The following is a 15,493-nucleotide window of genomic DNA, read 5'->3' on the forward strand; positions in this document are numbered from 1 at the left end:
ACGACCTCCTGCTCAATCAGGAAACGGCCAATTTGGTCAAAGATATAATAACTTCTCTAGCAAAGTATCAACAAAACCTTAAAACTTTACCCAAAGTGTGTGACAGGAGAAAAGGAATAGAGCTGTTCCAACCAGAAGATCTAGTAGTTGTCAAGTCCCTCCCCTCTACCTTCCCATCTATGGATCCCTTGTGGGAAGGACCATACTCAGTAATCCTCTCTATCCCCACTGAGGTTAAGGTGGCAGGAGTGGAATCCTGGATTCACCACACCCGAGTTAAACCTTGGACACTCCCTGAGTCCTTACATGACTATCAGCTCAGGAGTCTGACGATCAGCCAGACCAGCCTTGATACACCTGTGACCCACTTGAGGCCCTGCTTCTCCTATCTCGGAAGGAAGCATCCCAGGCTAAAAAGACTCCTGCAGTTAATCCTAAAGAAGAAAAACTCATCTCTACCTAACAGAGGATAAGCAGAAAGCCTACATGGATCTTTGACATCTCTCCTTGCTCTCTTTAATGGAGTCCTTATACTGTTTCATCATATTAAACAGTATACTAACCATACTCTTTGCAGTAGGATTATATACTGTAGCTCCTGCCGGGACAAAAATCCTGACCACATCAACCTTTTTTCTATCGTCCTTCCTTTTAACAATTTACTCCTTCTTCCCTCCTCCTTTCTACTACCGCTCCACCTACAGAGCACCATGACTCCCTTTATAAGGATCTCCTAAGCTTCTTTTAACTCTCCTAAGTATTCTTTCCGCCACCTCTTCATCCCTCTCCAACTGCACTTGTTTCTCTAGTGCATACTCTCCTCCCCTTCCCAGAAACACTGATGTAGTCTACTTCGAAAGGATATTGTTTAAAACTAAATCAGGGTTTACTACCCACACCTATATGAGAAAGGAATGTTATAGTGCTGCTTCTCTCTGCTCCCACAATGGCCATACATATCACCAAGGACAAATGACCCAGTCCAACTGTCCCGATGCCCTAGGGACTACCCAATGTTGGACATATTACACCCATGTGGGTATAACTGATGAGAGAGGTGTCCAGGATAAAGCCAAAAAACAACATGTCCAACAAGTAATTAAAAACTTGATCCAACCATCTAACACTCCAAGTCCATATAAGAAACTAGACCTTTCTGGGTTACAAAAGACTCTTAACTCTCATTCCCATCTCTAGAGTCTATTTAACACCACATTCACAGGAATGCAGGAGGCCTCTCCTAACAATCCAACTAACTACTGGATGTGTCTTCCCTTGCGTTTCCAACCACATGTCCCAGTAGTCCGTGTCCCAGGACATTGGAACCTATCCACCTCAGTCCTAAACACCACCGGGATAACTGGCTCCCCAGTCACCAATCTGCCAGTCACACAGGCCTCAAATCTCACATGTATAAATTTTAGCATGACTCCCAATAGAAACATCTCCCAAAGTCAATCCTGGATACCGGTGACCTCAGGTTTCACCTGTCTAACTCCAGACATCTTTTTCATCCATGCTAACATAGCTTATCGATGTCTAAAGGGCACCCCAAAAGAGTTATGCTTTCTCTCATTTCTAGCACCCCCATGTCCATTTATACCGAACAAGAGTTGGAAAGTCTCCTTATACCCCAGTCCCGCCACGCACGAGCTCCTATTCTCCCTTTTATGGTAGGAGCCAGAATACTGGGTGGGCTTGGGACGGGAATTGGAGGTATAACCTCCTTCACCCAATTCTATTATAAAATATCACAAGAATTAAATGATGATATGGAATGGGTTGCCAATTCCCTGATGACCCTACAAAGCCAGCTTAATTCTCTGACTGGGGTGGCCCTCCAAAAACGAAGGGCCCTAGACTTACTAACAGCTAAAAGAGGAAGAACCTGCCTCTTCTTAGGAGAAGAATGTTGCTCCTTTGTCAACCAGTCAGGAATTATTGCCGAAAAGGTCCAGGAGCTAAGGGAATGAAGAGAACGTAGAAAGAGTGAACTCCAACTCTCAGGACCCTGGAGTATATTTAACCAATGAGTACCTTGGCTTCTCCCCTTTCTAGGCCCTGTAACAGCCATCTTGCTATTACTCACCTTCGGTCCCTGTATTTTTAACCTCCTTGTCAAATTTATTTCCTCTAGGATAAAGGCCATCAAGCTACAAATGGCCTTACAAATGGAACCTCAAATGAATTTAACTCACAGCTTCTACCGAGGACCCCAGGATCAACCCACTGGTCTCTTAACTGGCCTAGAAAGTTCCCCTCTGGAGGACAATACAACAGCAGGGCCCCATCTTCGCCCCTAACCAGCAGGAAGTAGCTAGAGCAGTCATCGCCCAGTTCCCAACAGCAGTTGGGGTGTCCTGTTTAGAGGGGGGACTGAGAGGTGATGCCAACTGGGCTTCCTGGGTCGAGTAGGGGCTTGGAAAGCTGTAAAACTCACTCATTTCCTGCATCAGGACTTACTTCAGTTCTGGATAAATAATACTGAGGATATATGCTTAAAATATTCCTAACACCAGGATTTGCTTATGTGTTTTCTTCCCAAGAAAGCTATAAACAGCGAGAATTTTAGCTGTAAGTTTTCCTGTATGCCCCACCCCTCCCCTGCCAAAACCAGAGTTAAAGAAAAGATTAACTGCCCATTTTTCTGTGATCAGCGGACCTTATCTATCCTCCCAATTCCTTATGAACATAGTTCGTAAGTTCTATAAGATCCTCTTTTTCTTGCTGTACAGCTCCAAGGCCACAAAACGAGTAAGCATAAGTCGCAATTTCGGATTTTCTCAAAATCTAAGGCATGTCACAAAATAATTTACTGCCTTTGTTTCTTGCTCCTGTAACATTCTTCCCACCTCACGTATCTCTCGCCTTAAAGAGTTTAAAAGGCAATCACCCAAGCTAGCAGTGGCAACCCATTTGGGACCCCTTCCACACTGTGGAAGCTTTGTACTTTCACTCTGCTCAATAAAACCTACAGCTCACTCTCTCTCTTAGTCCAAGTCTCTGTCACTCGCCGCAGTCAGCCGCCACACCAATTCTTTGGCGTGGCTAGGCAAAGAACCTTGGGTGTTACAAAAGGATAAAAAGACAAGATACAGAGTGGAAGAAAATATTTGCAAACAACGTATCGAACAGAGTAGTATCTAAAATATATAAAGAACTCTCAAACTCAACAGTAAAGAAGAAAACTTCTGGGCACAGTGGCTCATGCCTGTAATCCCAGCACTTTGAGAGGCCAAGGTGGGTGGATCACTTGAGGCCAGGAGTTCAAGAACAACCTGGCCAAAAGGTGAAACCCCATCTCTACTAAAAATAGAAAAATTAGCCAGGCATGGTGGTGGGTGCCTGTAATCCCAGCTACTCAGGAGGCTGAGGCAGGAGAATCGCTTGAACCTGGGAGGCAGAGGTTACAGTGAGTCAAAATCCCGCCACCGCACTCCTGCCTGGACAACAGAGCAAGACTCCATCTCAAAAAAAAAAAAAAAAAAGGAAACAATACAATTAAAACACGGGTAAAAGGCACAAAGAGACATTTCACCGAAGAAAAAAGAAAACAGACAAGTGGGAAAATAAGCATATGAAAAATTGGTCAACATTACAGTGATTAAGACCTGGTTTTCAGGCCAGCATGTGAGAAGCCTGAAAGTCATTATCTAACAAGTAAAAAGCTGAACAAAGTGAAAAAGCAACAACTCTTCTTAGATCTCAAAGAGAACTGAGGTCACAGTGCAAACAGCTGCTCCCAAAACAGAAGAGAGCAACATGGCAAATGCATAGAATACTTATTAGAGCTTGAAACTTGTGTGGGACACAGCACCCAGGCGGGAAAACTTGAATTGTATTAATTGCTGGAGGCTGAGTATGAAGAAGTCTGAGAGTTAAAAATTCCAAAACGACCCTGTCATAGGGAGACTACCAGACTTTTACAAGTTTTACTTCCAGGAGTTTGACCTGGTTCTCACGGTAAGTATCAGAGAAAAATCCCCTCATGACTCCGGAAAAGGGAAGATAAAAGGGGCCATTTTGAAATACACCAGAACATTCTATTCTTAATAAGGTCTGCCCTCAGGAGAAACTATTTAACCAGAGCCTAAACTCTTTGTAGTTTTAACAGAGCCTAACTTACCTTGGGGAAGAGAAATAACCAACTCCAGTCAATTCTAGTCTTCCGGGTGGTTAAAGGGAAATACCCAACTAAAGCTCCCTGTAGCCATCCTGTCCCACTCAAGTTAGTAAAAACAGAAAAAAACTGAGAAGCATCTGTGAAGTTACAACCCAGGGGCACCGGCTCACTAAACCACTGAGGCCAAATCATAGGACACTTCCCCTCCCCACACACCTTACCACCACATTACTAAAGGTCTGCTCACCAGTTTCTTTTACCCAGTATATCACGATCAGCTTTCAAAAAATAAAAATAAAAAGTACAAGGCATACTGTAAGACAAAAAAAAAAAATAGTTTGAAGAAATAGAGCAAGCTTCAGGACTAGACTCAAACACGGCAGGGATATTGGAATTACTAGACCAGGAATTTAAAACAACTATGATAAATAGGGTAAAGGCTTTAATTGAAAAAGTAGACATCTTCCAAGAACAGACAGATAATGTAAGCCAAGGGATAAAAATTCCAAGAATCAAAAAGAAATGCTACAGATCAAAAATACTCTAATAGAAATGAAGAATGCCTTTGATGGGCTCATTAGTAGACTGGACTTGGCACAGAAATCTCTGAGCTTGAAGATATGTCAACAGAAACTCTTAAAACTGAAAATAAAGAGAAAAAGGCTGGTAAAAATGGAACATAATTATTTAATTAAAAAAAGAAGAAGAAGAAGAAGGCAGAGGCTGCAGCCAGCCAAGATCACACCACTACACTCTAGCCTGGGTGACAGAGCAAGACTCCATCCAAAAAAAACAACAAAAACAAACAAACAAACAAACAAAACACATTATATCCAAGAATTGTGGGACAACTACAAAAGGTATGCCTTACACCCTTCACAAAATTTAACTCAAAATAGATCACAACCCTAAATGTAAAACACAAAACTATAAAACTCCCAGAAAATAACATAATAGAAAACCTAGATGACATTGGTTATAGCAATGATTTTTTAGATAAAACAGCACAATCCGTGAAAGAAACAACTGATAAGCTTAACTTCATTAAAATAGAAAGCATCTGCTCTGCAAAAGACAATGCCAAGAGAATAAGACAAGCCACAGAATGAGAGAAAATACAGTAGGCCCTCCATATCCGCAGGTTCCACATCTGCAGACTCAACCAACCGTGGATCAAAAATATTAACAATAAAAATAATCAAACTTTAAAAACAATATAGTATGGCAACTATTTACACAGCACTTACATTGTATTACGTATTGTAAGGAATCTAGAGATGATTTAAAGTATACAGAAGTAAGTGTGTAGATTATATGTAAATACTACACTATTGTACATAAAGGACTTGAGCATCCTCAGATTTTGGTATCAGGGGTCCTGGAACCAAGCCTCCACAATACCAAAGGATGTCTTTATTTGCAAAAGACATGTTCGATAAAGGCCTGTCATCCAAATATACAAAGAACTCTAAACTCAACAATAAGAAAACTAACAACCCAATTAAGAAATGGGCTTTATAAAGACCTTTACAGAGACCTCATCAAAGATGATATACAGGCAGCAAACAAGCATATGAAAAGGTGTTCCACCTCCTAACATCATCAGGAAAATGCAAATTAAAACAACAAAATACTACACACTTATTAGAAAGGCAAAATCCAGAACACAGACAACACCAAATGCTAAGTAGGATGTGGAGCAACAGAACCCTCATGTATTGCTGGAATGCAAAATGGTACAGCCTCTTTGGAAGACAGTTTGGTGGTTTTTTTACAAAACTAAATATACAAAATTAAATATTTAGAAAACTAAATATACTCTTACCACATGATCCAGCAATTGAGCTCCTAAGTATTTAGGCAAGAGAGTTGGGAACCAAAATAAAAGTCCTAACCCTTCCAACAGACTACTGGACCCTCCTTTAGCTAAAAGACCCCAAAATTTTAAGTTAGCAGCCATGGCAAGACAGTAAGCTGTTCATGATCCATTTGCTTCCAACCCACTTCTCCTTTCTAATCACTGGATTTTCTCAAAACCCAGTGTGAGAAAACAAAAGTCCAAAAGACCCCTTCGTTCAAGTCATCTAAACACACCCCCTCCTGTTTTTATAGTTTCAACATGACAACTATTTTAAGCCACAAAGATTTTCTTCTTGATAAGTGGCTTTTGGAAAGGACTGGTTCTGGCCAGCCACCTGAGGATGCAGTTTATGGACTTCTTCCCTACATTTCACCTTTTACATATAGAACCTAATTACAATGCATTTAAATATTAAATCTCCACCTCAAAGTGATTATGGGAGGTATTTTACATATGAGTAAACCTAAAACGCATGTGTGCGGGTCTCCTTCATGAATATTCATGGTTCCTTCTGTAACCTGTTGAATATAGCTGTATGCCTAGCCAATCATCAGCATAAGCTCTTATCTTAAACCCTCACCTTACTGGACCCCACTCTGCCTGGAAATGCCTCTCAATTTCTGCTGAGACTATGCCTCCCAGCCTGTCAGAATGGCCTATACAAGCTGCAAACCTTTGTGAGAAATGAAGCTCTCCTTTCCAAATATATGAACCTCATCATTCTTCAGCTGACAGAGTTGAAAGCTGACATCCACACAAAAACCTACACACGGCTGTTTACAGCAACTTTCCTCATAATTGCCAAAACCTGGAAACAACCAAGATGTCCTTCAGTAGGTGAATGTTGATAAACTGTGGTACATCCAGACAATGGGATATTACTCAGCACTAAAAACAAATGAGCCATCAAGCCATGAAAAGACATGGAGAAACTTAAATGCATATTACTAAGTGAATAAAGCCAAACCCACAGAATATACAACACCAAAAGTGAACCCTAATGCAGGGGTCCCCAAACCCCAGGCCACAAACCAGCACCGGTCAGTGGCCTGTTGGGAGCCCAGCTGCACGGCAGGAGGTGAGTGGCTGCAGGTGAGTGAGGGCAGCTGAGCACCACCTCCTGTCAGATCAATGGCAGCATTAAATTCTCATAGAAGCACGAACCCACTGCACATGCAAGGGATATAGGTTGTGCGCTCCTTATGAGAATCTAATGATAAATATAATGCAATGCACCTGAATCATCCCAAAACCAACCACCCCACTCCACCCTGGTCCATGGAAAAACTATCTTCCACCAAACCAGTTCCTGGTGCCAAAAAGGTTGGGGACCGCTACCCTAATGCATGAACACTGGGTGATAATAGTGTGTCCATGTAGTTTTATCAATTGTAACAAATATACTACACTAGTAGGAGATAATGACATTGGAGGAGGCTGTGCATGTGTGGGGACAAGAGATATACAGGAAATCTCTGTACCTCCCAATGAATTTTCCTGCTGCTCTAAAAAAACTGCTCTAAAAAATAGAGTCTATTTTTTAAAATGAGACATCACTACCACAAGGAAATACCATTATACTATCAAAATGGCTAAATTTTTTTACACTAAGTGGTAGCAAGGATAAAAAGAAAACTAGATCACTTATACATACATTGCTGATGGAAATGGTACAGTCACTCTAGAAAACTGTGTGGCAGTTTCTTTAAAATCTAAATATGCTACTACACAATCCAGCTACTACACTCCTAGGCATCTACTCATCCAAAGAAATGAAGACATAGGTTCACAGAAAAACCTATACCCACATGTTTATAGCAACTTTACTCATAATAGTCAAAAACTGAAAACATCCCAAATGCTTTTCAATAGGTAAATGGTTAAAGTGTATTCTCTCCAATACCACCATTACTGAATGCTACTCATCAATAAAAAGGAATGGACTGTTGATACATGTAACAACTGGATGAAAACCCAGAGAAAAAAGCCAGTTTCAAATTCCAGTTATGATTCCATTTATAAAGTATTCTTGAAAAACAAAACTATAGAAATGGAGACTAAATGGCTTCCAAGAGTTAAGAGATAAAGGAGAAGGGGCAGAGAGAGAAGTGGGTGTGGGAAACATGATGTATGTGGAAATGTTCTGAATCTCAGCTCTATCAATGTCAATACCCTGGTTACAACACTATTATTTCTTAAAACTGTATATAAATCTATAATTATCTCAAAGTAAGAAGTTTAGTTAAAAAGATGAAGGAAAAACTCTTAGGACTAGAGGGACAATTTTCTTTTTTTGAGACAGAGTCTCGCTCTGTCCCCCAGGCTGGAGTCCAGTGGCACGATCTCAGCTCACTGCAAGCTCCGCCTCCTGGGTTCACACCATTCTCGTGCCTCAGCCTCTCAAGTAGCTGGGACTACAGGCGCCCGCCACCACGTCCAGCTAATTTTTTGTATTTTTAGTAGAGGCGGGATTTCATTGTATTAGACAAGATGGTCTCGATCTTCTGACCTCGTGATCCGCCCACCTCAGCCTCCCAAAGTGCTGGGATTACAGGCATGAGCCACCGCGCCCGGTCGACTTGAGGGACAATTTTATTTGATATACAGCAACACTGAACATTATTAAATATTCAAACACTATAACTTTCAGTATGAAACAATAAAACATAGCCCCTGAAAATTCTTGTACCACAACCACTCTTCAAAGATTCATATATAAACAATAAGAATTTTAGCTCACCTTCCACGCTATCAGAACAGGAAGTTCCAATGCCAGTGTCTCCACTGTCAGAAGCTATACTGTGTCTCCTGATATGGTTATTTCGATGGTTAGATGGAACAGTTGTGGCCTGCCACAATGATTCATTAGCAGGTAGCCATGCTGATGAATAATCTGGGCCTAAAAAGGGAAATATGTAACAGTTAACACATATATCTGAGTAGGCAGAAGATTTTTTTTTTACCTTGTGGAAAATACACATAGGGTATAAAAGGTATAAAAGGTTCTTTTCTGCCCAAAATAATTTAAAATGATCAACAAAATTAACCAAATAAATGTATATATCACACATATATCAATTAAGTGTGATTACATAGCTTCCTCTAGCTGAAGAACTCTGTTTTCTGCTTCCGGGCATTAAACTTTTAAAGACGTACTGCTGTGTTATTAAAAATGTTGGAACTATCCACTTATCTTCAAATGTCAGTACTCTGCTCTAGAATAATTGATAGGTAGGCATCTGTGATTATACATACATGCGTTAGCTGAAAATCAGGGCTCAGGAAAAATTCAATAATAATGCATGATAATATAAATAGGATATCCACATGGAATATGAAAACAATCCATTTTTTTCTGCTATATATCTACTAAATTTTTTCTACAATCATCACTTAAAATTTTTAAATTTTACATTATTTTATTTGAATTATTTCCTTAATTATTATTTAATAACAGTTTAATAGCACAGCATTTTCCTACTCTTAGCTTGATTTGTCCTTTTTTTTTTGAGACGAGTCTCGCTCTGTCACCCAGGCTGGGTGGAGTGCAGTGGCGCGATCTCTGCTCACTGTAAGCGCTGCCTCCCGGGTTCACGCCATTCTCCTGCCTCAGCCTCCGGAGCAGCTGAGACTACAGGTGCCCACCACCACACCCGGCTAATTTTTTGCATTTTTAGTAGAGATGAGGTTTCACCGTGTTAACCAGGATGGTCTCCATCTCCTGACCTCGTGATCCACCCGCCTCCGCCTCCCAAAGTGCTGGGATTACAGGTGTGAGCCACGGCGCCCAGCTAGATTTGTCCTTTTAATTTAAATACTTTTTAGCTAATTTAAGGTTTTTCAATGTTTTTGCAATGTTTATTTCCACTTACTCATTTTTACTTAACTTTTATTTGACTTTTTCTGTTTTACCCATCACTTATTTTATTGTCTAGTACAGTACTACTCAAAGGATATCAATGGACCAGTGCCAATCTGTACTATTTGTTACAAGTTAGACGCAGAAATAAATAAGCATCTAGAAATGTTATTGTACTATAATTAGAAAGAGAAATTTTAAATTCGTTCAACTTTACATAAAACCTGTAGAAGCACAAATCTTTACTAATGCCTAATACAGTAAGTCTCAATTCAGGGCTTACAGAATTATTCATAAAAGTTAAGAAGTTCCCCTACATGAATTTTAGGCTCTCATTTCAATGACAGTTCTTAAAAAATTAATAAGCACATTACAGATTATCTGAACAGCCAACTTAAAACATTATTTCCACATAATTTCAATGCTCCCATATCTGTATAGCAGCCTTAAAAAGATTTATCACATAATTCAATGTCCCCATCTGTGTTTTACGGTTGAAATAGCAGTTGCTTCTAAGTAAAGAGCAAATGACATCACTGGGTATTTACCATTATTTGAAAGAAGATAGCTTTACAGAATTATTCATTGATACCCTATTGAAACCGGCATGCAAGGAATGCCTTCTGGCAGTTTAAACATAAGGGTAACAAAACAACAAACGTGCATAAAATTAATTATACCAGTTTTTTTTAACCACACTTTTAGGAATAGTTGTTCTCTATGTCAGTATTAAAATCAAAACATACAAACAAATTAATAAAACCAGACCTAAAGCTACCTCTATCATACTAAGCTCAACATTAATGATTCACTTTTAATAAAACATTGTCACATTATTTTATTTAATGCACATTTATTTATTCAAATGCAATTTATCAATTAAATTTAGGCTTTATAGATGTATAAAGTATATAAGCAGCCTTAAAAGCCTTATACATTTAAATTAACAAATCAAATTTGAAAACAGTGGCCAAAGAGACACTTTTACCAGCTTTGAGGTCCAGAACAACCACTTAAAGCTTTGTAGATTCTAGACTTCTCTCAGAATGAGACTTTTCAATTCAAGTGATTCAACACTCACATTAAAGCACCAGAAGAAGGCGTTCTGTCACCAGATCTATTCTAATTCTGATCTGTGGTCTATAATCGATACCAAAATTTTTTTTCAATCAGGTAACATCCCATCTAAATGAGCTCAAAGTCCTGCCTAAACTATTATCAAAAATGGCAACCAGCCTAGTCTCACAAGTGCAAACCTATTAGCTGGATAATTATTTTTTTTTAAGAATACCCAGCAAATAGCATAAATAGGCTGGGACTATATGTAAATGAAAAAATAAATATAAGAAACGATGCCAAATCTCACTAATGGCGGAAGAAGTGAAAAAGACAATAAATTTTCTGGATTTTTAAAACTATCAAGTTGACAAAAGAAAGTGTCAACCAAGTGAGGGGAATGTTCATATATTTTTGTGGCCTTGCAAATTGGTACAACCTTTCTAAAGGGCAAACTGGAAAGTGGTATCTAAATTTCAATATAGACATGACCTTCTACTGAGAATTTATCCTAAGGAAGTATCAGACAATTACAAATAAATATGAGTATAAGGACATTCCTGACAGCACTGCTTAAAGTAAATGCCTATGAACAAAATATAAACTGTTAATTAGTTGATAGTGTTTAAGTGCTAAAAATGATTTTATCAACCTATTTTTTAACATGGAAGAACATCCAGAATATATTTAGTGTGTACGGAAGAGAAGCATTTTATGTAGCTGTATACATAATATGATTCCACAGCTAGAGAAGAGTTTGTACATTTACATACATGGAAGAAGCTTTCAGGGAGCTCTATATCTAAATGCTAACACTGACTATGTTTTACTAAAGGAAGAAATACATTACAGGAACATTTACTCCATCATTGGTTATTATTATTATTCAATCTACCAGTTTACGTGGGGAAATGCTGAAAATTATGTATACTGATTTGCAGATTACATCAACATTTGATTCTGAGATTAGAAACCAGCTATAGCTCAAGATACGCAAATTCAGATTCCTAGTAACAATTTTTACAAAAGCTGCATAAAATGGCTAGAATTAAAACCCTTGCTTTTAGGCAATATAACTATTTTGAGCAGTATAAAGTCATGCTCCATTAAAGCCTACAACACACCTCCACCCTATTTATTGTTGACAAGTCTTGGCCAATAAACCATTTGTGGATTAAAAGGCAATAATCATTCTCTCTCTCACTCTCTCTCCACTCACTCACTTTCTCACTCCAGTAATGGGGAGGAAAGCCCACTGTACATATTAATGCTATGGTGTTATTATCACAAGCTAGGACAACCTTCAATCATTAGTCTTGTATAATTAACTATTGCCAGAAAAACAGTTCAATAAAACCTTTTTCTGTCAAGAGCCAGATTGTAAATATTTTCAGTTTTGTGGGTCACTCAATCTCTGTCTCAACTAGCCAATTCTGCCACTGTAGTCTAAATCAGCTGTAGACAATAAAATGGATGTGGCTACGTTGTAATAAAACTTTATTTACAAAAACAGGTGACAAGTCCAATGTAACCTGGGGGCCAGTTTGCAGACTCCTGAGATGTGGTAAAAAATCATTCTAACTGAAAAGAGTCCCTAAAATTCAACTGATTCATAAGTAACTACAGCCAGCATGTTAATTCTTTCCTTTATTTGGAAGAAAAGTGAGCTCATCCTAGAGTACATATCAGCAAGCCAGGCTGCCCAGAATCTGACAATTCATGAAAGCACTACTGAGGTTTTTCAAGGATTACAAAGACAAATAAATGTCAACAAGTGTTTCAGGTTTCTTTTTCCAGAATAAATGATCTCAGTTTATCCATATGGTATGGAACTCCTGGACAATGTCAAATATGTGTGATGGTTAATTTTACATGACAACTTGACTGGACCATGGGGTGCCCAGATATGCAGTCAAACATTACTTCCGTGAAGGTGTTTGGATGAGCTCAACATTCAGATTGGTCAACTGGATAAGGCAGACTGCCCTCCATAATGTGGGTGGGCTTCACTGAACCAGCTGAAGGCCTGAACACAACAAAAAAGCTAACCATCCCCTAAGCAAAAGAGAATTCTTCTTGCCTGATCCCCTTTGACTAAATACACTAGTACACTGGCTTTTTCCTACCTTCAAGCTTGAACTGATCTCTTCCTGGGGCTTGAGCCTACCAACCTTCAGACTGGAACTATGCTATCAACAATCCCAGGTCTCCAGCTTGCCAAATCACCTCACAGATCTTGGGACCTGTCAGCCACCATAATCTCATGAGCCAATTCTTAATTAATTAATTAAATGCTATTGGCTCTGTTTCTCTGGAGAACTTGAATACAATATTGGGAAAACTAGAAAAATTCTAATCTTGCCTACAGATATGAAAAAGTGGGGACAGCCTTCTATTTAGAAAAGAACAATAGCTGTAATCCTCAATTTCCATTACAGTATTTCAATATCATCTATTCAATATGATACCTATTCCACAGATTTCCAAAGCACATCAGTACAATCTCAACTATCTGTTATCTAACTTTTATACAAAAAAAGCTATAAGAAATGACAGAGAAAATGGTCTAAGACATGCTATCATTCCGCCCCTCTAGAAACCCTAAATTCTATCTTTGAATCACAGAGCAGTACATACATACTTAGAGCCTTTTTATTTAGCAACTCAGGGAAATGATCTTCCTAAAATTTCTTTCAGTGTACTGCCACCTTATAAACTTGAATCTCTGACTTTTACAGGACACAAAAAGTAAGCAAACCACATAAATCATCAAATTGTTGTCTAGGCTGGGCAAGGTGGCTCACACCTGTAATCCCAGCACTTTGGGAGGCCAACGCTGGCAGATAGCTTGAGTTCAAGAGTTTAAGACCAGCCTGGAAAACATGGCAAAAGCCCATCTCTACAAAAGAAAAAAAAAAAAAAATTCAAAAAAATGCCTCTGTGCATGGTGGTACATGCCTGTAGTCTCAGCTACCTCGGAAGCTAAGCTACTTGAACCCAGGAGGTGGAGGCTGCAGTAAGCCGAGATCATGCCACTACACTCCAGCCTGGGTAATAAAGCAAGACTCTGTCTCAAAAAAAAAAAAAAAAAAAAAGTTGTCTATATATTTAAGAAGTTAAAGGCAAACACTAAAAATATTTGCAGATATGGTATTAATGCATAATTATAAAGAGATCACAAGCAAACTAAAAATAAATAAATAAATAAATAAATAAATAAATAAATAAATACTAAATGGTTTAGTCTAAATGGACAAAGGACAAACCCCAAAGGGAAAAACACAAATAAAAAATTCTGAAAAATAGTCCAAGCCCACTGGTAAGCAAGTAGTATCAAATTCAGAAGACATGCTATTTTTCAGCTATCAATCTAGCAAAAATGTTAAAAGAACAAAACAACAGTGTTCCTAGATACTCCCATACACTGATAATGGTAATGTTAATTTATTCATTACAAAAACACAACCTTTTGATAGGCTGTTAGGCAATATACATCATGTGTAGCACATGCCTGTAATACCAGCTACTCAGGAAGCCGAGGTAAGATTGCTTAAGCCCAGGAGTTCGAGACCAGCCTGGGCAACATAGTGAGACCGTCTCAAAAAAAAAGAAGGAAAAGAATTAACTATATAAATTGATCTCCTCCCACCTGAACTAATTTGCCTTAACCTTTAAACATAACTATGTCTTTAAAAAGAAGATCTGGTATTGTATGTGCCTCAAACACTGAAGATGATTAACAAATGTCATGAAAATAACATTCTAATCTTTTAATTTAAACTGAAAAAATTCACAGTCTGAGAAGAATGACATGACTTGTCTTTAGACAAGTCAATCCAGAAGCACAATACAGGAAGAAGTACATGTGAAATACGCTGACCAGGTGATTTAATAAGGAAAATTTTCTCACAGAATAGTTACAAGACTATGTTACTGAAATGGGAATATTGATATCTAGTATGTAATATGCACTTAAAAACTTAAAATAAGGCTGAATAACCTCTGGCAATAATGTCTTACCTAAAGACAAAAGCACTGCTGTAAGAACAGCAAAGATCCCAAGAAACTCTACATTGGAACTCCTCTTTGGAAGACAATATGTTACATTTTTCAATACTAATTTTTTAATACTAATTTTAATTATTTTAATAGAATACTGAGTGCCTGTGGATAACATTAAAAATTCTGAATATTTCTCAGACAGGAAGATTAGCATTAAATAAAAAAGCAACCTATTTTACTTCTGAAGCTTTTATTGGAAGCAAAAATGCATACAGTATCAAGTATTCCACAGCATTTGAATATATATGTAACCGCACTGAGAACAAGAACTAATCTCATTGAATATTTTAATGACAGCTCTAAATTGAAGAAAATAAAAATAACACTACTGACAAAGCAGATTTATACTTTTAAATAAGCTGAATACATAATACAAATCGAGAATACAAATTGCAATGTTTTTCAGAATGCAGATTATCTGTCACCCATTAGTATGTTTTAAAATCAACTTGGAAACCAACACTTTCAAACAAAATAGTAGATAAAGCATGTTTACCCTTATATTACATAAGTAGCACGCGGTTCACATTTT

General features: G+C 38.2%; 1 protein-coding gene across 4 annotated transcripts in view; it reads right to left on the minus strand.

The window, feature by feature from the left end:
- CEP85L (centrosomal protein 85 like) overlaps positions 1–15,493 on the minus strand; it is a 193,246-nt gene that overhangs the window by 164,126 nt on the left and 13,627 nt on the right. For 3 of the 4 annotated variants that reach the window (XM_055391939.2, XM_031012185.3, XM_055391941.2), the window contains one exon: positions 8,725–8,883. In XM_055391939.2, coding sequence (XP_055247914.1) covers positions 8,725–8,883 — 159 coding nt within the window. Of the gene's footprint in view, positions 1–1,892; positions 1,962–8,724; positions 8,884–15,493 lie in introns of all 4 variants that reach the window. The other variant, XM_055391942.2, reaches the window with a different exon arrangement.

This window comes from Gorilla gorilla, chromosome 5 (genome assembly GCF_029281585.2).
Source record: "Gorilla gorilla gorilla isolate KB3781 chromosome 5, NHGRI_mGorGor1-v2.1_pri, whole genome shotgun sequence".
Taxonomy (NCBI): Eukaryota; Metazoa; Chordata; class Mammalia; order Primates; family Hominidae; genus Gorilla; species Gorilla gorilla.